General features: G+C 46.1%; 1 protein-coding gene across 4 annotated transcripts in view; it reads right to left on the reverse strand.

Annotated features, from left to right (window-relative positions):
- The window catches only part of LOC138651865 (sulfotransferase 2B1-like), a 172614-nt gene that overhangs the window by 27315 nt on the left and 121227 nt on the right, over nt 1–24072 (reverse strand). For all 4 annotated transcript variants that reach the window (XM_069742428.1, XM_069742429.1, XM_069742431.1 and 1 more), the window contains 2 exons: nt 22939–23065; nt 22763–22857 (listed from right to left, as the gene is read on the reverse strand). In XM_069742428.1, coding sequence (XP_069598529.1) covers nt 22763–22857; nt 22939–23065 — 222 coding nt within the window. The remainder of the gene's footprint in view (nt 1–22762; nt 22858–22938; nt 23066–24072) is intronic.

A 24072-nucleotide genomic window follows, 5' to 3' on the forward strand; every position in this document is an offset into this window, starting at 1 on the left:
TTTTTTGCAGACTGATTGCTTGTACAGCATGGGAATGCAGCAGCATCCCCATGTTGTATAAACTGTCAGCTCTGCACTGACAGAGAAAGTGCTGATTATGCACTGAGCATGATCAAGCAACTTCCCTAGCTCTGGTGACCCTGATGTCATCATGATGACATCGGCTCACCATGGCAACAATCGGAAGCCTGAGTCACGCAGCAGGGTCTCTGATGTCATCACTCTGCCGGGTCCTGGAATGCTGCACATTCGATTGCAGCATTTAGGGGGTTAAAGTGCAGGAGCGGTGCGTGACCTCTTTCGGAACTTAGTGCTGGGAGTCAGCTGTGAAGATCAGCTGAAACCTGGCTGCGATCACCTGCACACAGCTGGTGCATTGATGTAATAATCCATCCCGGGTCAAATAGGCCCAGGACACAGGGTCATATTGTTACAACAAATGTCATAAATATGTTTTTTTAACATATTATAGGTTTATATCAATCAAAACTCATTGAAAGAAGTTACCCATGACTATTGATCACGGTAAGATGGCTATTGGACTTTGGCTCTTTTGCTTAGCTGGCGCCAAAGACTTAAAATGCATAATAATTTAAATAAAACTCATGTAAATAGAACATGTTAGCATGCTTTGTAATGTTAAGTTAATACATAGCTGTAATGGTGCTGTAATACTGATTGAACTTATACTTTTGGTGAATATGCCAATTATCTCTTCAGAGAGCAAGAGGACTAGAACTCTAATGCCACCTATGAGAATAAGCAATCCTCGAAGTCAATGTTGACTCTTTAACAAGCCTTGTCACAAGTAGAGTTGAGCGATTTTTACTTTTTTAGGATTGAGTAGGGTTTCACGAAACCCGACATTGTCAAAAGTCGGGTCGGGTGAAATCGGCCGATTATTGTGAAAAGTCGGGGGCCGACCGAAACACGAAACCCAATGTTAGGACTGGCGGAACGCACCAAGTATAAGATGAAATAATATTGGTGCGTTCGCAGTCCGGGGTCCACCGTGCAGGTGAAAAACCTGCTGCTAGTAAATGGCAGCGCTATATGGCGGTGGAAGTGAACCCTGTAAAGCCACAGGTCTGCAATACCGCACTATTGAGTGCAAGCAAGGAGTCAGCGAACTCAATCCCAAGACTCAGGGTTGAAGTCCGTACAGACTACTTGCGCACCACACCGCAACTGGGTGTGTTAGGTATAGTAAGAGAACTGAAGTGCGAACTGTGCCGTGCTGGCAGACACGACTAAGTACCCGGACGTGGGTTAGGAAGCGCACTACTGACGCGTGGCGCCGCACTGGCGGTCACAGCAATAGACGCTGATTCGTGTGTAACACGTTGAGTGATTAGTCGGGCGCTAGGTAGCAGCCATATTCCTTACGCGAACAGTCATACAATAGGGTAGGGGTATTTAATGAACGACTTGCACTCACAACAAACACACGTATACAAATGTACACTAGCGCATGGCCGTGCGGTCATGCGAAGCTTATATAGCTGCAGTACGTTCAGGACCTTCCAATAAAGGACCAATGGGCAGCTGCCACAGAAGTTAGCCCTTACAGGACCTTCCAGGAGGACCAATGGGAACCACTGCAGCATCTGAGCATGTGACCCTCGATCTCCAACGGGAGATTTTACCCTGGGCATGCTCAGAAGGGAAAAAGCAGAACTTAGTCCCAAAGCGTCCTCTCGCTGCTGCCCAGCACTGGCTTTAATGGCAAAAGCTGGAAAAGCAACAGCAAGCCTAAGCGCAGAGGGAGACTGAGCCAGACGCAAGGACCGATGTCTCCGCTGAGCAGGTTCCACTGCAGCAGAAACGGCCCGAGATTCCCCCTGTGCAGAAGCGGGAACTCGACCCCTAACATTACCCCCCTCCTTGAGCCCCCCCTACGTTTCAAGGCAGCAATGAGCTGCAGAGCCCGAATGTGCTCAGCAGGCTCCCAAGACCTGTCCTCAGGACCACAGCCCTTCCAGTCCACCAGATAAAATTTTTTGCCACGTACCACTTTGTACCCCAGAATGGCATTCACCTCGTAATCGTCCATAGATGAACCTGATGTCCCAGCAGATGACTCGGAAAACCGGGACATGAATACGGGCTTCAAAAGGGACACATGAAAGGTGTCGGTGATACCTAGGTGAGGCGGAAGGGCTAAACGGTAGACCACAGGATTAACCTGTTCGAGGACCATAAAAGGACCCAAGTAGCGAGGTGCAAACTTAGTGGCCTCAACTCGCAGCCTGATGTTAGGGGCGGAGAGCCACACTAAGTTTCCAGGAGCAAAGGTCGGAGTGGGGAGCCGATGTGCATCAGCGGAGGACCTCATTCTCTCCTTGGAGGACCGAATGGCATTCTGAGTGCGATCCCAAATGTCCCATGCCTCCACAGCCCAGTCTGCCACCCTGGAATCGGCGGAAGACACGGGCATGGGCACAGGTACCCGCGGATGCTGACCATAGTTAAGGAGGAATGGAGTCTGTCCAGTGGAGTCGGCTACAGCGTTGTTCAGAGCAAACTCCGCCCACGATAGCAAAGATGCCCAGTCATCCTGCCTAGCAGAGACAAAATGTTGCAGATATGTGACCAAGGTCTGGTTGGCTCTCTCTACCAACCCATTCGTCTCGAGATGATAGGCAGAAGAGAGATTTAACTCAATACTGAGAAGATGACAAAGCTCTCTCCAGAACCGAGACGCAAACTGGGGACCCCGATCACTGACAATTTTGTCCGGCATACCGTGAAGGCGGAAGATATGTTTAATAAACAACGCTGCCAAGGCCCGTGCAGAAGGTAGCCGAGGAAGCGGCATCAAATGCACCATTTTAGAAAAATGGTTGGTGATCACCCAAATGACGGTACAGCCATGTGACTTGGCAAACCCACCACAAAGTCCATCCCGACCATCTCCCAGGGCCTGTCTGCCACCGGCAGAGGATATAACAATCCAGCTGGCCATTGTCGGAGAGACTTATTTTTGGCACAGGAGACGCATGCCCGAACATAGTCTCCGACGTCACGAACCATATGTGGCAATCAGTACATTCTCGCCAGCAACTCAGATGTCCTCTTTGCCCCAAAGTGTCCACCCACTCTGGACGAATGAGCCCAAGAGAGAACCTCTGGTCGCAAATTGATGGGAACAAAAGTCTTACCCGGAGGCACAGACTCTAGCGAAACCGGGGCTACGGTTCTCAGACTCTCTGAAGGGACAATAAGCCGAGGCTCCTCTTCCTCCTCCTCAGTTGACACAAGGGAGCGAGAGAGAGCGTCAGCACGAATGTTCTTCTCCCCGGCGAGATAATGGAGAGTGAAGTGGAACCGGGAGAAGAACAAGGATAATCTGGCCTGACGAGAATTCAGCCGCTGGGCTGTACGCAAATAGACCAAATTTTTGTGGTCCGTGAAGACTTGGAAGGGAAACCGAGCACCTTCCAAAAGATGTCTCCACTCCGAAAGGCCAACTTCATTGCTAGCAACTCCCTATCCCCGATGGAGTAATTTCTCTCTGCTGATGTGAAGGTCTTTGAGAGGAAGAAGCATGGATGCTTCCGACCTTGAGCATCCTTTTGATAGAGGACTGCTCCAGCACCAACGGATGAGGCATCCACCTCCATTAGGAATGGCTTACCCACATCGGGAAGATGTAAGATGGAAGCGCTAGCAAAATGAGACTTTATGGAAGTGAAGGCCTTGGAGACCTCTTCCGACCACAATTTAGGATTCGCTCCCTTCTTGGTGAGGGATACCAAGGGAGCTACCAAAGTTGAGAAGTGGGGAATGAACTGGTGATAGTAATTTATGAACCCCATAAAGCGATGCACCGCTTTAAGAGAATGGGGTTCTTGCCAGTCCATCACAGCCTGTAGTTTGGCAGGATCCATAGCCAATCCCTGGGCGGAGATGATCTAGCCCAGGAAAGGTAAAGACTAGGGTTGAGCGAAACGGGTCGGCCATTTTCAGAAGTCGCCGACTTTTGGCAAAGTCGGGTTTCATGAAACCCGACCCGACCCCTGTGTGGGGTCGGCCATGAGGTCGGCGATCTTCTGAATCTGGTATCGGAATTCCGATACCGAGTTCCGATATGTTTGCAATATCGGAAATCGGTATCGGAATCCATATTTAAGTGTAAAATAAAGAATTAAAATAAAAAATATTGCTATACTCACCCTCTAACGCGCCCTGGTACTAACCGGCAGCCTTCCTTCCTAAGAATCAGCGCTTGAAAGACCTTCGGTGACGTCGCGGCTTGTGATTGGTCGCGTGAGCGGTCACATGGGCGGTCGCGCGACCAATCACAAGCCGCGACGTCACCGAAGGTCTTTCAAGCGCTGATTCTTAGGAAGGAAGGCTGCCGGAAAGAAGCAGGGCGCGTCCGAGGGTGAGTATATTCCTAATAGGTATATACTCACCCTCGGACGCGCCCTACTTCTTTCCGGCAGCCTTCCTTCCTAAGAATCAGCGCTTGAAAGACCTTCGGCGACGTCGCCCTGTAATCAATGCAAGGACGTAATTCCCCGTTCTTCTTCTGTACGAAGAAGAATCCCGCCCCTGCAGGAGACACTGACTTCCTAATGAACCCTCTTGCCAAATTCTCCTGAATGTATTGAGACATAGCCTCCGTCTCAGGGAGAGAGAGGGGATATACCCTTCCCCAAGGAGGTTCCGCTCCAGGCAATAGATCAATAGGACAGTCTTAGGGGCGATGAGGCGGTAGAGTCTATGCAGCCTTTTTAGAGAATACGTCTGCATAACCCCAGTAGCACTTGGGAAGAGAAGAAAGGTCTGCGGGTATCTCGGTAGTAGAAACCTGTACACACTCACTCACACACCTGCCCATACAAGACTCACTCCAACCCAATATTCTTCCTGAGGACCACTCAATATGTGGGGAGTGGAAACGGATCCAGGGTATTCCCAGTAAAATCTCATCCATTCCCTCGGGAAGGACAAGAAGGGAAATAATCTCCTGGTGGGAAGGGGACATGAACAACGAGAATGGAACAGTCTTGTGTGTGATTTGCTGTGGAAGTGTCGACCCATTCACAACTCTAACAGTTACAGGTTTGGTGAGCATAACAAGTGGTACAGTATGGCGCAGAGCAAAAGCAGAGGACATGATATTTCCCTCTGCTCCTGAGTCCACACAAAGCTCTACTGTATGAGTGGATGAGTCAAACAGGATTGTCCCTTTAAAGGACAGTTTGGAGGAAAATGCCGCTGTGTCTAGTGAAACTCCCCCTATGGTTACTAGACGCGATCGTTTTCCCAACCGCCGTGGACATTTATTGGTGTAATGTCCTAGTTGGTGACAATTTTTACAAACCATGGTACTCGAGTGGCCTGAGACTTAGGTCCCGCTCAAGAAACCTCCATGGCCTCATGGGAGTCGGACGCCAGCACGGAAGATTCAAGAGGTCTGGCGAAGGTGGGAGCCAGTCTAAACCTCTGCCTACACTGGGTCCGCTCTAACCTCCGCTCGTGAAAACGGAGGTTGATGCGGGTAGATAGAGAAATAAGCTCCTCCAGTGTGGTCGGTATCTCCCTGGTGGCCAAGGCGTCCTTCACGTCGTCTGCCAGTCCGTTCCAGAACACCGGAATTAGAACTTTATCCGACCACTCTAACTCTTTGGCTAGTGTCCGGAACTGGACGGCAAACTGGCTGACCACGGACAAGCCCTGAGTAATTGTCAATAACTGGAGCGTGGTATCGTAGGTAATACAGGGTCCCAAAAAGACCTGCTTCAGAGCGTCCAGAAAGAGAGGAGCACTCTGTACCACACAATCATCATGCTCCCAAAGTGGCGTTGCCCACTCCAATGCCCTGCCCGACAAGAGAGATAAAATAAATCCCACTTTCGCCCGTTCCGTAGGGAAACGCGCCGCCAGGAGCTCGGGGTGTATGGAGCACTGGCTTACGAATCCGCGACATTGTTTACTGTCACCAGCAAACTTGTCAAGAAGCGGGAGACGGGATATAGTTGGAGCAGGGGTGGCAGCGGACAAACTGGCTGCGGCTACACTTGCAGCCTGAGCAGCGACAGCAGTGACATCCACAGCTGAGGTTGAACGCTCTAGAGCCGCCAACCTTCCCTCCAGCTGCTGGATTTACCGCTGTAAATGCTGATCGTCCGCCATTTACTAGCCAGACCCTGGCGCTAGTGTTCTGTTAGGACTGGCGGACGCACCAAGTATAAGATGAAATAATATTAGGAAGCGCACTACTGGCGCGTGGCGCCGCACTGGCGGTCACAGCAATAGACGCTGATTCGTGTGTAACACGTTGAGTGATTAGTCAGGCGCTAGGTAGCAGCCATACTCCTTACGCGAACAGTCATACAATAGGGTAGGGGTATTTAACCCCTTAAGCCCCGAGGGTGGTTTGCACGTTAATGACCGGGCCAATTTTTACAATTCTGACCACTGTCCCTTTATGAGGTTATAACTCTGGAACGCTTCAACGGATCTTGGCGATTCTGACATTGTTTTCTCGTGACATATTGTACTTCATTTTAGTAGTAACATTTATTCGATATAACTTGCGTTTATTTGTGAAAAAAACGGAAATTTGGCGAAAATTTAGAAAGTTTCGCAATTTTCCAACTTTAAATTTTTATGCCCTTAAATCACAGAGATATCTCACGCAAAATACTTAATAAGTAACATTTCCCACATGTCTACTTTACATCAGCACAATTTTGGAACCAAAATTTTTTTTTGTTAGGGAGTTATAAGGGTTAAAAGTTGACCAGCAATTTCTCATTTTTACAACACCATTTTTTTTTAGGGACCACATCTCATTTGATGTCATTTTGAGGGGTCTATATGATAGAAAATACCCAAGTGTGAGACCATTCTAAAAACTGCACCCCTCAAGGTGCTCAAAACCACATTCAAGAAGTTTATTAACCCTTCAGGGGTTTCACAGGAATTTTTGGAATGTTTAAATAAGAATGAATATTTAACTTTTTTTCACACAAAATTTATTTCAGCTCCAATTTGTTTTATTTTACCAAGGGTAACAGGATAAAATGGATGCCAAACATTGTTGTACAATCTGTACTGAGTACGCTGATAGCCCATATGTGGGAGTAAACCACTGTTTGGGCGCATGGCAGAGCTCGGAAGGGAAGGAGCGCCATTTGACTTTTAAATGCAAAATTGACAGGAATTGAGATGGGACACCATGTTGCGTTTGGAGAGCCACTGATGTGCCTAAACATTGAAACCCCCCCACAAGTGACACCATTTTGGAAAGTAGACACCCTAAGGAACTTATCTAGATGTGTGGTGACCACTTTGACCCACCAATTGCTTCACAGAAGTTTATAATGCAGAGCCGTAAAAATAAAAAATCATATTTTTTCACAAAAATGATCTTTTCGCCCCCAATTTTTTATTTTCCCAAGAGTAAGAGAAGAAATTGGACCTCAAAAATTGTTGGCCAATTTGTCCTGAGTACGCTGATACCCCATATATGGGTGTAAACCATTGTTTGGGCGTATGGCAGAGCTCGGAAGGGAAGGAGCGCCATTTGACTTTTCAATGCAAAATTGACTGGAATTGAGATGGGACGCCATGTTGCGTTTGGAGAGCCCCTGATGTGCCTAAACATTGGAACCCCTCACAAGTGACACCATTTTGAAAAGTAGACCCCTTAAGGAACTTATCTAGATGTGTGGTGAGCACTTTGACCCAACAAGTGCTTCACAGAAGTTTATAATGCAGAGCCGTAAAAATAAAAAATCTTATTTATTCACAAAAATGATCTTTTCGCCCCCAATTTTTTATTTTCCCAAGGGTAAGAGAAGAAATTAGACCACAAAAGTTGTTGTGCAATTTGTCCTGAGTGCGACGATACCCCATATGTGGGGGTAAACCACTTTTTGGGTGCATAGCAGAGCTCGGAAGGGAAGGAGCGCCATTTGACTTTTCAATGCAAAATTGACTGGAATTAAGTTGGGACGCCATGTTGGTTTGGAGAGCCCCTGATGTGCCTAAACATTAAAACCCCCCACAAGTGACACCATTTTGGAAACTAGACCCCATAAGGAACTTATCTAGATGTGTTTTGAGAGCTTTGAACCCCCAAATGTTTCACTACAGTTTATAACGCAGAGCCGTTAAAATAATTTTTTTTTTTTTTTCGCAAAAATTATTTTTTAGCCCCCAGTTTTGTATTTTCACAAGGGTAACATAATAAATTGGACCCCAAAAGTTGTTTTCCAATTTGTCCTGAGTACGCTGATACCCCATATGTGGGGGGGAACCACTGTTTGGGCGCATGGCAGAGCTCGGAAGGGAAGGAGCGCCATTTGGAATGCAGACTTAGATGGATTGGTCTGCAGGAGTCACGTTGCATTTGCAGAGCCCCTGATGTACCCAAACAGTACAAACCCCCCACAAGTGACCCCATATTAGAAACTAGACCTCCCAAGGAACTTATCTAGATGTGTTGTGAGAACTTTGAACCCCTAAGTGTTTCACTACAGTTTATAACGCAGAGCCGTGAAAATAAAAATTCTTTTTTTTTTTCACAAAAATGATTTTTTAGCCCCCAGCTTTGTATTTTTACAAGGGTAACAGAATAAATTGGACCCCAAAAGTTGTTGTTCAATTTGTCCTGAGTACGCTGATACCCCGTATGTGGGGGGGAACCACTGTTTGGGCGCATGGCAGAGCTCGGAAGGGAAGGAGCGCCATTTGGAATGCAGACTTAGATGGATTGGTCTGCAGGCGTCACGTTGCATTTGCAGAGCCCCTGATGTACCCAAACAGTAGAAACCACCCACAAGTGACCCCATATTGAAACTAGACCTCCCATGGAACTTATCTAGATGTGTTGTGAAAACTTTGAACCCCCAAGTGTTTCACTACAGTTTACAACGCAGAGCCGTGAAAATAAAAAATCCTTTTTTTTCCCACAAAAATGATTTTTAGCCCCCCAAATTTTTATTTTCCCAAGGATAACAAGAGAACTTGGACCCAAAAAGTTGTTGTCCAATTTGTCTCGAGTACGATGATACCCCATATGTTGGGGTAAACCCCTGTTTGGGCGCACGGGAGAGCTCGGAAGTGAAGGAGCACTGTTTTACTTTTTCAATGCAGAATTGGCTGGAATTGAGATCGGACGCCATGTCGCGTTTGGAGAGCCCCTGATGTGTCTAAACAGTGGAAACCCCCAATTATAACTGAAACCCTAATCCAAACGCACCCCTAACCCTAATCCCAACTGTAACCCTAACCACACACCTAACCCTGACACACCCCTAATTCTAATCCCAACCCTAATCCCAACCGTAAATGTAATACAAACCCTAACCCTAACCCTAGCCCTAACCCTAGCCCTAACGCTAACCCTAATGGGAAAATGGAAATAAATACATTTTTTTTAATTTTATTATTTTTCCCTAAGGCTAGGTTCACATTGCATTAGGGAAATCCGTTTAGCACTAGCGGATTGCGCTAACGCAATGTCTTTTTAGGTGTCGTGTTTAGTGGTCGCGTTAACGTCCCCGCTCTGGAAGATCGGGGATCGGACCTCGGGCGCGCCGCGTACGCTGCAAGCAGCGTCTGAGGCGCGCCACAAAAGAACGGCACCTTGCTAGCGCGAGCCGAAAATGGCACGCTCTAGCGATGCGCTACACCCGAAAATCACATTGCTGTCAATGGTTGTGCTAACGGACCCGTTGCACGGCGTTAATTGTGACATTTTCGCCGTGCAACGCTGTCCGTTAGCGTTAACCCATTAACGCAATGTGAACCTAGCCTAACTAAGGGGGTGATGAAGGGGGGTTTGATTTACTTTTATAGCGAGTTTTTTATATCGGATTTTTATGATTGGCAGCCGTCACACACTAAAAGACGCTTTTTATAGCAAAAAAGTTTTTGCGTCTCCACATTTTGAGACCTATAATTTTTCCATATTTTGGTCCACAGAGTCATGTGAGGTCTTGTTTTTTGCGGGACGAGTTGACGTTTTTATCGGTTACATTTTCGGACATGTGACAGTTTTTGATCGCTTTTTATTCCGATTTTTTTTGAGGCAGAATGACCAAAAACCAGCTATTCATGAATTTCTTTTGGGGGAGGCGTTTATACCGTTCCGCGTTTGGTAAAATTGATGAAGCAGTTTTATTCTTCGGGTCAGTACGATTACAGCGATACCTCATTTATATCATTTTTTTTATGTTTTGGCGCTTTTATACGATAAAAGCTATTTTATAGAAAAAATAATTATTTTGGCATCGCTTTATTCTCAGGACTATAACTTTTTTATTTTTTTGGTTATGATGCTATATGGCGGCTCGTTTTTTGCGGGACAAGATGACGTTTTCAGAGGTACTATGGTTATTTATATCCGTCTTTTTGATCGCGTGTTATTCCACTTTTTGTTCAGCGTTATGATAATAAAGCGTTGTTTTTTTGGCTCGTTTTTTTTTTTTTTTTCTTACGGTGTTCACTGAAGGGGTTAACTAGTGGGCCAGTTTTATAGGTCGGGTTGTTACGGACGCGGCGATACTAAATATGTGTACTTTTATTGTTTTTTTTGTTTTTTTTTTATGTAAAGAAATGTATTTATGGGAATAATATTTTTTTTTTCTGCTTTATTTAGGAATTTTTTTTTTATTTTTTTTTACAAGTGTGGAAATTTTTTTTTTTACTTTTTCACTTTGTCCCAGGGGGGGACATCACAGATCACCGATCTGACAGTGTGCACAGCACTCTGTTAGATCGGTGATCTGACATACAGCCGGGCAGGATTAGAGCTGCAGCTGCAGCCTGATCCTGACCCGGAAGTGCTCCCTGCAGGACCCGGATGCAGCCCGGCGGCCATTTTGGATCCGGGGACTGCAGGGAGAAGACGCTCGGTACACGGTGAGCACATCACCGTGTACCGATCGTCTCAGGGAAGCCCGCAGGGAGCCCCCTCCCTGCGCGATGCTTCCCTGCACCGCCGGCACACCGCGATCATCTTTGATCGCGGTGTGCCGGGGGTTAATGTGCCGGGAGCGGTCCATGACCGCTCCTGGCACATAGTGCCGGATGTCAGCTGCGATAGGCAGCTGACACCCGGCCGCGATCGGCCGCGCTCCCCCCGTGAGCGCGGCCGATCGCATATGACGTACTATCCCGTCCATGGGAATTAAGTCCCAGGTCACCTGGACGGGATAGTACGTCATATGGGATTAAGGGGTTAATGAACGACTTGCACTCACAACAAACACACGTATACAAATGTACACTAGCGCATGGTTGTGCCGTCATGCGAAGCTTATATAGCTGCAGTACATTCAGGACCTTCCAATAAAGGACCAATTGGCAGCTGCCACAGAAGTTAGCCCTTACAGGACCTTCCAGGAGGACCAATGGGAACCACTGCAGCATCTGAGCATGTGACCCTCGATCTCCAACGGGAGATTTCACCCTGGGCATGCTCAGAAGGGAAAAAGCAGGACTTAGACCCAAAAGCATCCGCTCGCTGCTGCCCAGCACTGGCTTTAATGGCAAAAGCTGGAAAAGCAACAGCAAGCTTAAGCACAGAGGGAGACTGAGCCAGACGCAAGGACTGACGTCTCCGCTGAGCAGGCTCCACTGCGGCAGGAGAAGAATGGGAGACTGCAGCAGAAACAGCCTGAGTTTCCACCTGTGCAGAAGCGGGAACTCGACCCCTAACAACTAATTCAAGTCAATGGGGAATTAAAGTCGGCAGTGAGTGGAGGACAGGAAAACACCTACAGTGTCCATTTTAATGCCAAAAACAACAATTCTTATTTCTTAAGCTTGTCAATCTTAATTTACTTTATAATAATAGTTAGGTATTGAAAACAGGGGGTCATTTTGCTAAAGTTGCTAAAGTTGTGGGGGGGTAGGGCTGGCTCAAGATTTTCATGGGCCCAGGAAGCGCAGAATACGTCATGGCAGTGGCGCAGGAAGAGGTAAGTATTTCAAATTTGCAAGTGCTGTGATCCTGAGCAAGCAGGGGGGACCTACTCGTTGGCACTTGGCACTGGCACAGGGCCCCTCATAGTACGGCGGTGTGTTTGACGGCGGGTGGCACCTCCCACTGCCAGAGACACTTTTGTGTACTATGAGGGGCCCTGTGTCAGTGACGTCACCAACGAGTATGCCCTCCCACCTGATTAAGGAACCTGCACTTTCATCTGCACCTTCCTCTTTGTCCCCTTGTAATATAGTATGCGGGAAGTGGAACCTGACTTTCAGCAGGGTCAGATTCTGGCTGTGTAGAGTGTAAGGGGAATGTAGTAGTCTGGGTCAATGTACAAGCAGACTCATCTAGCAGTGGCTGGGCAATGGGCAGGATGAGGGGGAAACACAGATATAGGCCCAAATAATAAAGTAGGCTAAATGCAGTTCAAAATTGGTAACAGGACTAAACAGGCGGCATAGCTTTGTTCAGTGGAGGACAACAGTAAGGAGTGGTGCAGACACAGTTAGTAGGCCCAAAATAAAAAAGTAGGCTAAATTCAGATCAAAATTGGTAACAGGACTAAACAGGCGGCATAGCTTTGTTCAGTGGAGGACAACTAATGAGTGGCGCATACACAGTTTGTAGGCCCACAATAAAAAAGTAGGCTAAATGCAGTTCAAAATTGGTAACAGGACTAAACAGGTGGCATTGCTTTGTTCAGTGGAGGACAACTGTAATGAGTGGCGCAGACACAGTTAGTAGGCCCAAAATAAAAAAGTAGGCTAAATGCAGATCAAAATTGGTAACAGGACTAAACAGGCGGCCTAGCTTTGTTCAGTGGAGGACAACTGTAATGAGGTACTGGGGTGGGCTCATCTGCTGAGTAGCAGACAGTGGTAGTAGGCGCAAAGTATTAACTGGTCTAAATGGAGGCCAGGGCCCCTGTATATTTTAACTATCATCTATCATTTCAACAAATTTGTATTGGCAGTGCCATTGAAGGATTTAACAGCACAGACTACACAGTGGTGGAGCAGGGAGAGGTAAGTATTGCAAGTGGTAGAGCACTGTTCGAGCTGGGGGGAACACTCTCTCGTGGGCGGCGGTACTGGCACAGGGTCCCTCATATTACAACGGTGTGTCTGATGTTGGTTGTGCACCACCACCGTCAGAAACACTTCATTGTACTATGAGGGACCCTGTGCCAAGAGAGGGCGCACCCACCTGTCCAGTCAAACGGCACTCGCATGGTGCTTGTGTCAGGTGGTGACCACGACCCTGTGGGGGGAGTCAGCCCCATTAGGGAGGTATAAAAATGGCCTATGGTGGACATTCAGCAGCTGCAAATGGCAGAATTGGAGAAGTCAGTTAGAGGAGGCCAAAAGCAAGACATTTTTCAGGCAAGCTACGTGTCAGCAGGAGAAGGCGGAGCGAAAAACAATTTGAAATCCATGATTGGTTCATTTTAATGAAGGTTAGATCATCAACATTCTGGGTAGCCAGACGTGTCCTTTTTTCGGTCCATATTGAACCAGCAGCACTGAAGACTCTTTCTGAGAGCAGACTAGAAGCAGGGCAAGCGAGCTCCTGTAATGCATATTCTGCCAAATCAGGCCAGGTGTCTATTTTAGATGCCCAGTAATCAAAGGGGAATGACCTGTCAGCGAGAACTTCGATAAGGGAGGAAAAGTAGTTCATAACCATACTGGACAAATGCTGTCTCCTGTCACTTTGAATCGATGCAGCAGTACCTGTCGTGTCAGTGGTCATTGCAAAATCACTCCACAACCTGGTCATAAAACCCCTCTGTCCAACGCCACTTCGGATTTGTGCACCTCTAACACCTCTGCCATGTTGCCCCCTATGGCTCGTGTGAGAACCATCACCGCCGCTGTGTGCTGGGAATTCCTGAACCAAACGGTCTACAAGAGTTGCTTGTTTGGTAGCCAATATTTGCTCAAGGTTCTCATGTGGCATGATATTTTGTAATTTTCCTTTATATCGTGGATCCAGGAGGCAGTCCAACCAGTAATCATCATCGGTCATCATTTTGATAATGCGGGGGTCCCTTTTTAGGATACGCAAGGCATACTCAGCCATGTGGGCCAATGTTCCAGGTGACAATTCACTGCTTGTGCTGGGTTGAGGAGCACTTTCTTGCAAATCAACATCACTTGTGTCCCGCAAAAACTCTGTACCTGACCTTGCAACGCCACCAGTTTCTATTGCCCCCTGTGAACCATCCTCCTCCCATAAATATTCATCCCCAACATCCTCCTCCTCCTCCTCTTTGTCCGCCACCTCATCCAGGAGAATTCCTGAGCAGACAATGGCTGACTGTCATCAAGGCTTCCCACCTCCTCGGCTGCAAACGCCAGCTCCTTAATGTGCGTCAAACTTTGCATCAGCAGACACATTAGTGAGATGCTCATGCTTATGATGGCGTCGTCTGCACTTACCTGCCATGTGCATTCCTCAAAACACTGAAGGACTTGACAGAGGTCTTGGAGCTTTGACCATGGCACACCAGACAACTCCATGTCTGCCATCCAACTGCCTGCCCGTGTATGTGTATCCTCCCACAAATTAATTACAGCACACCTCTGTTCGCAGAGCCTCTGAACCATGTGCAGTGTGGAGATCCACCTTGTTGCAACGTCAATTATTAGGCGTGCTTTGGAAGATTCAGTGATCACTGATGGTTAAGCATACGGCTGGAGTGTACGGGCGACCGGTGGATGTGCGAGCAAAGTCTTCGCACCTTCAGGAGCAGGGCTGGTAATTCAGGATAATTTTTGAGGAAGCACTGCACCACCAGGTTCAAGGTGTGAGCCAGGCAAGGTATGTTTTTAAGTTCTGAAAGGACTATGGCAGCCATAAAATTCCTTCCGTTATCACTGACTACCTTGCCTGCCTCAAGATGTACACTGCACAGCCAAGACTGAGTTTGTTGCTGCAAGTACTCGGCCAGTACTTCTGCGGTGTGTCTGTGGTCGCCCAAAAACTTCATTTCTAACACAGCTTGCTTATGCTTACCACTAGCTGTTCGATAATGGGACACCTCGAGTGCAACACTGGCAGCTGCGGATAGAGTGGTCGTGCAACTGCGCTCTGTGGACTAGCTTTCGCTTCTGGAGGAGGAGGAGGAGGAGGGGTGGCAAACGCCTACAGCCAACTGTTTCCTAGACCGTGGGCTAGGCAGAACTGTTCCACTATGGCTGTCCCCTGTGGACCCTGCATCCACCACATTAACCCAGTGTGCCATGATGGACACGTAACATCTCTGGCCATGCCTACTGGTCCATGCATCTGTTGTGAGGTGCACATTTCTACTGACTGATTGCCTCAGTGCATGGACAATGCAGTCTTTGACATGCTGGTGGAGGGTTGGGGTGGCTTTTCTCGCAAAAAAGTGTCGACTGGGTAGGTCATAGCCTGTTACTGCATAGGCCATCAGGGCTTTGAAAGCTTTGCTTTCAACCAACCTGTAGGGCATCATCTCTAACGAGATTAGTCTAGCAATGTGGGCGTTCAAACCCTGTGTACGTGGATGAAAGGATGAGTACTTTCTTTTCCTATCAAGAGTCTCTTGTAGGATGAGCTGGACTGGAGAGGTGCATATAGTGGAACTAGCGGTGGTGGTGGTGGTGAACATGGCGGATTGAGAGAGGGTTGCTGATGGTATTCTTGATGTTGACCTACATACAATGTTTCCTACCAATAACGTTGTGATTCCCTGACTGCTTTGGCCTTGCGACGATACCTCCACAATTGCTGCTGGTGGTGTCCTAACCGGTGGGCTTATAGTGAGGGAAGCTATGTAGCGTTGCTGACTACCTTCATTCTGAGCAGGTGCACTAACGGTACGGGACGTTGGTGTTTAGTCCAGGCTTGCAAGTGCATGCTGGTTAAATGTCCAAGCATGCACGTTGTATTTAAATTTTGAAGATTCTTTCCTCTGCTAAAGGTCTTTGAGCATTTCTTACAGATAACTTTTGACTGATCATTCAGATCTTGGTTAAAAAATTGACACACTGCACTCTTCCTACTATGGAATACCTTTTCAGGCATTTCACGCTGTGCTACTTTCGCCGGATGGCCACGCTGTCCTAAAACTGTTTTTCTTTTTAACAAACGTTTTTGGCCTGATACGGGCCTGCCAGATGACAGTTGTTGCGATGTAGGTGCCTGCTGTGGATCATCCTCCTCTGCTTCTGAGCTACTGGCAGTGGCACCCTCTTCCCCCAATGGCTGCCAATCTGGGTCAACAACTGAGTCATCTATCACCTCCTCTTCAATGTCATGTGCACCTTCCTCTGTGTCACTGTGTAAGGTGCTATAGCGTTCGGGACGGGGCACCATAGTCTCATCAGGGTCAGATACTGGCTCAGTACACTGCAAGGGCAAGGCAATGTAGTGATCTGAGTCAATGGAACAGCATTAAAATCTAGCTGTGGCTGTGCATCATTGCACTCCATGTCTGATTCATCTTGTAATGGGCAGTTAACAATTTCCCTTTCTAACCCTGGCACGGTTTGTGTAAAGAGCTCCATGGAGTAACCTGTAGTGTCACCAGACGCATCCTTCACTTTAGGTTTGGGTGCAGGACACAAGGAAACGTCTTGTTCCTGACTGGGAGCATCCACTGACGACTCGCTGCTTTTATATTTGGAACTTTCTGAAGAGGAGGCGAAAGAGCAAGAGGCTGAGTCAGCAAGGAAAGCGAAAACTTTTTCCTGCTGCTCCGGCTTTAAAAGCCATTTTCCTACTCCCAGATAAGGGAGCCTTCAAAGCTTTTTGTAGCCAGACAATGACACTGGCTCAACACCTCCAGCCTTAGGTGCTATTGTGCTTTTGTCACTCACACCAGATGCACCACCACCACTATCAGTACCAGCTTGCAACCACCGCCCACGGCCTCTTCCACCTAACTTCCTCATTTTTTTGGAAAATCTAACCAAAATAACAACCGTTATACGGTACTGTAAAACAAGGTAGAAGGTGTATATAAACGTGTTGAGATTTTTAATCTCCCTTTTTTTTGGTAGACTGAACAAAAAATCAGGCCATGTGCAAAAAACAACACAATGTAAGTGGCAGAAAGTGGCTGGCTGATATACGACAAACTAACAGGACTGAAATATATCCACATTGTGATCATTTGAATCTCACTTTTTTGGGGGGGAGACTAAACCAAACCTCAGGCCCTGGGCATAAAACAACACAATGTAAGTGGCAGAAAGTGGCTGGTTGATATACCACAAACTAACAGGACTGCAGTATATCCACTTTGTGATAGTTTGAATCTCATTTTTTTTGGGGGGAGACTAAACCAAACCTCAGGCCCTGTGCATAAAACAACACAATGTAAGTGGCAGAAAGTGGCTGGCTAATATACGACAAACTAACAAGACTGCAGTATATCCACTTTGTGAGTATTTGAATCTCACTTTTTTTGGGGGAGACTAAACCAAACCTCAGGCTCTGTGCATAAAACAGCACAATGTAAGTGGCAGAAAGTGGCTGGAAGATATATGAAAAAATACAAGGGTTGTAGTACAATTTCAATCTCCCTACAATGATCTCAGGACAAGTATGGCAGCAATAAAAAGGACTGCTGCACACAAAAATGTGGACAAATAGACAAGATAACTGTGCAGAAAGGTGCAACAGGATTTTTGCTTTTAAAAAAGCAGTTGGTTTGCACAGCGGCATGCAAACAGCAATGCAGCTGGGAGCCTTATAAGGCAGCCTAATAAGCTACAGAGCTGATGCACAAAAATATAGCCTCCACTGTCCCTGCAAACAAATGGTGGTGTTGGACAGTGGAAATCGCTACAGCACAAACAGGTTCGGGGCTTAATCTTCCCTCCCTAACTATATCCCTTCTTCTGATGAAGCTGCGGCAACCTCTCCCTATGCTACGATCGGCAGAAGTAAGATGGCGGTCGGCGTGCACGCCCCTTTATTGCCCCTGTGACGCCGCAGAAAGCAAGCCAATCACTGTCATGCCCTTCTCTAAGAAGGTGGGGACCGAGACCTATGTCATCTTGCTGCCCACACACGGTCATCCTTCATTGGCTGAAAAATGGTGCTGAACGCGTCATACGAAACGTGACTTTGGCGCGAAGATCGCCGACCTCATGGTCGATCCCACACTAGGATAGGGTCGGGTTTCATGAAACCCGACTTTGCTGAAAGTCAGCGATTTTTGAATTTGTCCGATCCGTTTCGCTCAACCCTAGTCACAAGACTTAGGATAAAAGCTAAAACCAGAATCTGAATTTGCAGACACTGTGTTTCAGGGTACTGCCCCTCATCAGTGCAAAGTGTGAGATCTGGTTTGGCTTTGTGAGAGGCGTCTGACAGGGATCCAAAAGGTATTGCTTCTCCTTATGGAGAGTGACATGTCAAGCATGTTGAGGTGAGGAGACTTTCAAGCTGCAATGCTCCTCTGGGAAATATGCAAATTGTCTCTTTGCATATTTTCCAGAGAAGCATTGCGGCTTGAAAGTCTCCTCATCGCGGCATGCTTGTCATGTCACTCTCTACAAGGAGAAACTATTCCCTTTGGATCCCTGCTTTTGGTGAAGAAATACATTTTGTTAAATTTGTTTTTCTTCTTTAATCGCCATTTGAACTTTTCTGCTAAATAGGTTTCAGTGCACAGGGCCAGACTGAACACTGGGTCTTCTCCTTCCTGTCTGTGATTCCTTGGCTTCTCCACTTATCTTTTTCAATTACCTCCCTTCTCTGTTTGAAATCTTCACTTCAGAAAGAGGAAGCAGACAAAGGAGCCAGAGAACCAGACAGTGAGGAGAACACCCAGTGCACAGTCCGGTGTTATGGTCTGGTGATTATGGAGCGACATGAGACTAGCTCTGAGCAGGTGGTATCTATACTGACCGCAGACCCTAAGCTCAACACACAACTAGAAGCAGCCGTGGATTGCTCCTAACGCTCCCTATGCAACTCGTCACAGCCTAAGAGCTAGCTACCCCTAAAGATAGAAGCAGGAAAACTATCTTGCCTCAGAGAAAATCCCCAAAGGAAAGACAGCCCCCCACATGTAATGACTGTGAGAGGAGAAGGAAATGACATACGTAGTATGAAACAAGATTGAGCACAGGAGGCCACTTCTAGCTAAAAAGGAAAGAACAGGAAAGAGCTCTGTGCGGTCAGTAGAAAACAACTAGAAAAAGTCCACCTAAGAGAAATGCAAAAATCTCCACACCTAACTAAAGGTGTGGAGGGCAAACTCTGCTGCCCAGAGCTTCCAGTTTAGCTAAATAGATCCATACTGATAAACTGGACAAATGAGCAAAACAAGACAGTACAAAACAACAAGTCCACAATAAGTGAACTGCAAAGGACATGAAAGGACTTAGCTTAGCAGAACTTGGTCAGAGTGTCAGGACAATCCAAAGAGCAATGACTCCAGGCAGAGACAATTGACAACTGGCATTGAATGAGGGCTAAGGCCAGACTAATATAGCCGAGCCAAAAATACAATCAAAGGAAACAGCTGAGAAGCTAAATCCAAGAAGCAGCAATACCACTAAAGACCACAGGAGGAGCCCAAGAGCAGAATGAACAAAAATACTACTTAAAAACCAAGAACGGAATTCACAAAAGTCTGGCCCCTGTGCACCAAAAATCTAATTAGCAGAAAAATTCAAATGGTGATTAAAGAGGAACCAGAAAGTGGATTTCCTCACTAAAGGTATTAATGTAATTTGTATTTCTGTGGCATTACAGCCATGTATTTACTTTATATTACAAAATTGTGTTAACATGCTCTCTTTAATCACACATTTGGATGATATTTTGGTATTGCAAAGGTGAAATTTAAATCTGTTAAATCTTTAACCTTTTTATGAGGTTTATTTCTATACTTAAAATGGATAATCATGGGGCATGGTTTGCAAGGGGACAGGAGTGGATGTGTTTTTGCAGGGCTCCTGCTAATCCCCTATTTACTGCTGCTTAAGCATACTTAATCATGAATTATTTGACTCCACAACGCATCGGAACATGCCAGGAATGAGATGGGAGAAGAAAAAGGCTGGCACACCAAGGAAATCTCCCTCATCGGGGCTAAAAAGTCCCCGGGAGAAACCTAATGGAGGCCTGCTTCCTTATCTGGGATGAGCAAGTAGGCCAGCTCCAGAAGAAAATCATGGGCCGAATCGAAGAAAGACCAGCAGCCTGAAAGAGCACAACTGAATGACCGGGTAGCAGCTGAGAGGACACCTGCTTTTATGATAACTCCGGTGCTGGTCACTGCAAATTCGGCGAGAAGCTGGAAGAATGCGGAGAACTATTTTCCAGCGTTGAGGTGGGAGGATACAACTGACAGCCCATTTGCTCCAGAGACGAGAATCCCTATCCCTGCCAAATCATCAGCGCCGGGTGGTGAGGAGGCGACGGAGTGCCGAAAGACTTACACCAGCTCACACACCCTGCAGCTGTGGGACAAATTAGAGGACACCTCACAGGCATCGCCGCTGTATGATGGCGGAGGGATCTCCCCGGCACCCCGGACCTCAAGAGGCAGGCTCAGGTATGACGTGCCCGAGTTCATGCCTGGTAGTGAAGGGAGAGAGGAAGCCCAGACGCAGGGTACAGCAATGGAGGGAGAGAGGGGCACGGTGCATCGACGTGATATGTATAAATAACCCCACACAGGCCACACTGGGGGAATGCCTTATAGGCACTGGAATGGAGGGGGGGACTCCTTTCCAGCTGAGCAGCGCAGAAGCAGATGGGGGACATCAGACGGGGACAGACCCCCATATGGGGGGTCAGACGCAGACCCACAGCAGGGTCATCCACCTGGGGACACTCCCCTTGCTAATTCAATAAAGCAGATAATATAACGCATAAATAACACGGCTTTTAACCCCTTCCTCTACTCTACCAGAAGCAGCAGTTCAGAGGAGAGTGAAGAGATGTTAATAAAAACAGCGTCTGACTCTCCTGACTACGCAAAACAAAATAATCTCAAACAGTTAAAGGGGTCCCTCAGCTCTCTGGAGCAACTAGAGAGTATTCATTCCGAGGAGTTCACGGAGGAAATGGACTCTGAAGGGAGCGAGCCTGATGGTGCTTGGTCATCATCATCATCATCAATAACTTCATCACACTCCGATCCCGCTTTGGATGACATAATTGACCGGGGGAGTCCTGCGACCGATGAGATGCTTCCACAAAGAGAAGTTTTTGGTAAACTAGGAGGAAAATTATCACAATGGCAACATTCTTTAAATATCTCACCGATAGATAATATTGTAGCTTCTGATGACCACCCTTCAGAAGGATTTATGACCAATCTATGCAAAGCTCTTCTAATCTCTATGGACGCAAACAGAGCTAAAACATCTGAAAAACTCATTAAAAAGCTTTTCAAGGACACCTTTTCACAATTAATTACTGCTCCACTCTCTGATTCTAATTTGGCTTCCGATAAACATTCCTATACTCCAAAATCATATTCTACTAGCAAACATCAGGAAACGACACGCTCTGATCTTGTGGGGGGCGTCTCTGTGCTTTCGGATCCTCTGGTCAATATAAAGAATGATATAGCCTCATTCCAGAATAGCCTGGCTACCTTCGAGAACTTCAAAAAGAAAAACAACCTAAAAATCCAAGGGATCCCTCAATTGGTTAAAAAATCTCAATTGGGAGGCTACGTCTCCTCCATGATCTCCATGTTGTTCCCTACTACTCAAGGGAAAAATTTGCTTGAAAAAACATTCAGGATACGCAGGCCATCTTCTCTACCGTCGTATATAGCCGCAGATGTTTTTGTTTCATTTTATCCCAACTGGCTGAGAGACTCACTGCTGGATATTGCAAGAAAACCAAGGTTCCTATCCTCCCCGTACGGCCACTTAACCTTCTACAGGGATCTGTGCAAAGACACATTACAAAAACGTAGACTGTTTCAGCACTCTACCCAAAGACTGCAACAGGCAGGAATACAGTATAATTGGTACCAGTCTTCTAATCTGAGGTTTCACTTTGCATCAAAATGGTACACCTTTTCTTCTCCAGCAGAGGCAGCGGTCTTTCTGAATCGTTCCAGTATAAACCCGCCTAGGTCTTCCTCAGGTCCCACTTCCTCAACTTGAACTAAATCTTCTCTGAGTGTGTCGGAAAATATTTTTCTTTCTTTTCTTCTTCAGATACTCCACATTGTAGCATGTAAATGAATCGAACTCTTCCGGCCACAAAGTCCGAAGGTCATCTGGAGATTACCCGGAGTCGACAGGCCTTCGCATACTATTCATTTTTTTACTGGTCAGCTTCAGAGTCGATCTAATTGCCCAATTCTACCTATACTAACGTGTATATTATTGCTTGTTGCTTCAGATGCTAGTTTATGAGAGTTACACGTAGCATTATCTATGCCACTGCATTTCTTACTCAACCTTTTTTTTAGGTATTGCTTTTTAAGCTACAGCGCAGCGTCAGAGTTGATCTAACCAAGTTTATATGTAGCATTATTTACGAGAAATCATACCATACTTATTGCATTTAAGTTCAGCTATTGTGTTCATACCAAAGTATTATATGTTCACTTGTCTCCCCTATTACCATAGGGGTTTATACCAAAGTATTATATGTTAGCCTGTCTCCCCTATTACCATAGGGGTTTATCTCTCCCACCTTCGTATCCCACCCCTTCCCTTCCCTCCCCTCCTTGTCTATCCTTCCCGGTTAAAATTTTTAAAATTCCAATAAAATGTTTGGGAAAAAAAATGGATAATCATAAGAATTTTTCCTCTACATGTCAATAATTTTATAATAAAGATTTACCTTCTGCAGATCCTCATATGTGTGAAACATAAAGTTATCTTTTCCCAGCAATTCCATCCATCCCTTGACGTGATTAAACCAAGATCCATATGGCACTGCAATGGATAAAATATGACAGCTGATAATATGCTTATAACTGACAATTTTGTAAGTTTACATTAATTTTAATTACTTACTGTTTTCAGTTAAGAATCCTTTTAGAAAACTATCCATATTTTCTGGATGTTTGAAGTATGTACTCATTGATGAAAAATAATAATGGGACACTGCGGCATCTTTAGGATCTCTGATTGTATATATTATCTAAAACAAACATTTCAAAAACAAGAAATGAAAAAAATGTATTGTTATATGATTGTTTATACAATTTTATGTTTGACTATATACTTTTAAGATGTATTTCCTCTATAAAAGAATGGGATGAGATTTCTTTCAAAATGGTGTCAAAACTAAATTAATCTACCCCAAAGAGTTAGAGTTGAAGGGTGATATAACATATTAGATGGTGGCCCGATTCTAACGCATCGGGTATTCTAGAATATGTGTGTAGTTTATTTATGAAGTTTTCAGAATAATGCAATTTATACACAGGATTCAGGCATGACCAATCAGTGAAGCCAGGGCCGGCTTCAGGTTTTTGAGGGCCCCGGGCGAAAGGGTCTCAGTGGGCCCCCCTTTTTAACACATACCATGATTCATGATGCACAAATACAGCAGAGAAATATAGCACAGCCAAGTAGCATATAACACAGCCCACGTAGCATATAACATAGCCCACGTAGTATATAACACAGCCCACGTAGTATATAACACAGCCACGTATTATATAACACAGCCACGTAGTATATTGCACAGCCACTTAGTATATAGCACAGCCCACATAGTAAATAGCACAGTCCATGTGGTATATTGCCCAGCCACGTAGTATATAGCACATACACGTAGTGTATCACACTGCCACGTAGTATATAGCACAGCCACGTAGTATATTGCACAGCCACATAGTATAAAGCAGCCACGTAGTATATAGCACAGCCACGTAGTATATAGCACAGCCACATAATATATAGCACAGCCCATGTAATATATAGCACAGCCATGTAGTATAAAGCACAGCCGCGTAGTATATAGCACAGCCACGTAGTATATTGCACAGCCACATAGTATAAAGCAGCCACGTAGTATATAGCACAGCCACATAGTATATAGCACAGCCACGTAGTATATAGCACAGCCATGTAGTATATAGCACAGCCATGTAGTATGTAGCACAGCCACGTAGTATGTAGCACAGCCACGTAGTATATAGC

This window comes from Ranitomeya imitator, chromosome 10 (genome assembly GCF_032444005.1).
Source record: "Ranitomeya imitator isolate aRanImi1 chromosome 10, aRanImi1.pri, whole genome shotgun sequence".
Lineage (NCBI taxonomy): Eukaryota > Metazoa > Chordata > Amphibia > Anura > Dendrobatidae > Ranitomeya > Ranitomeya imitator.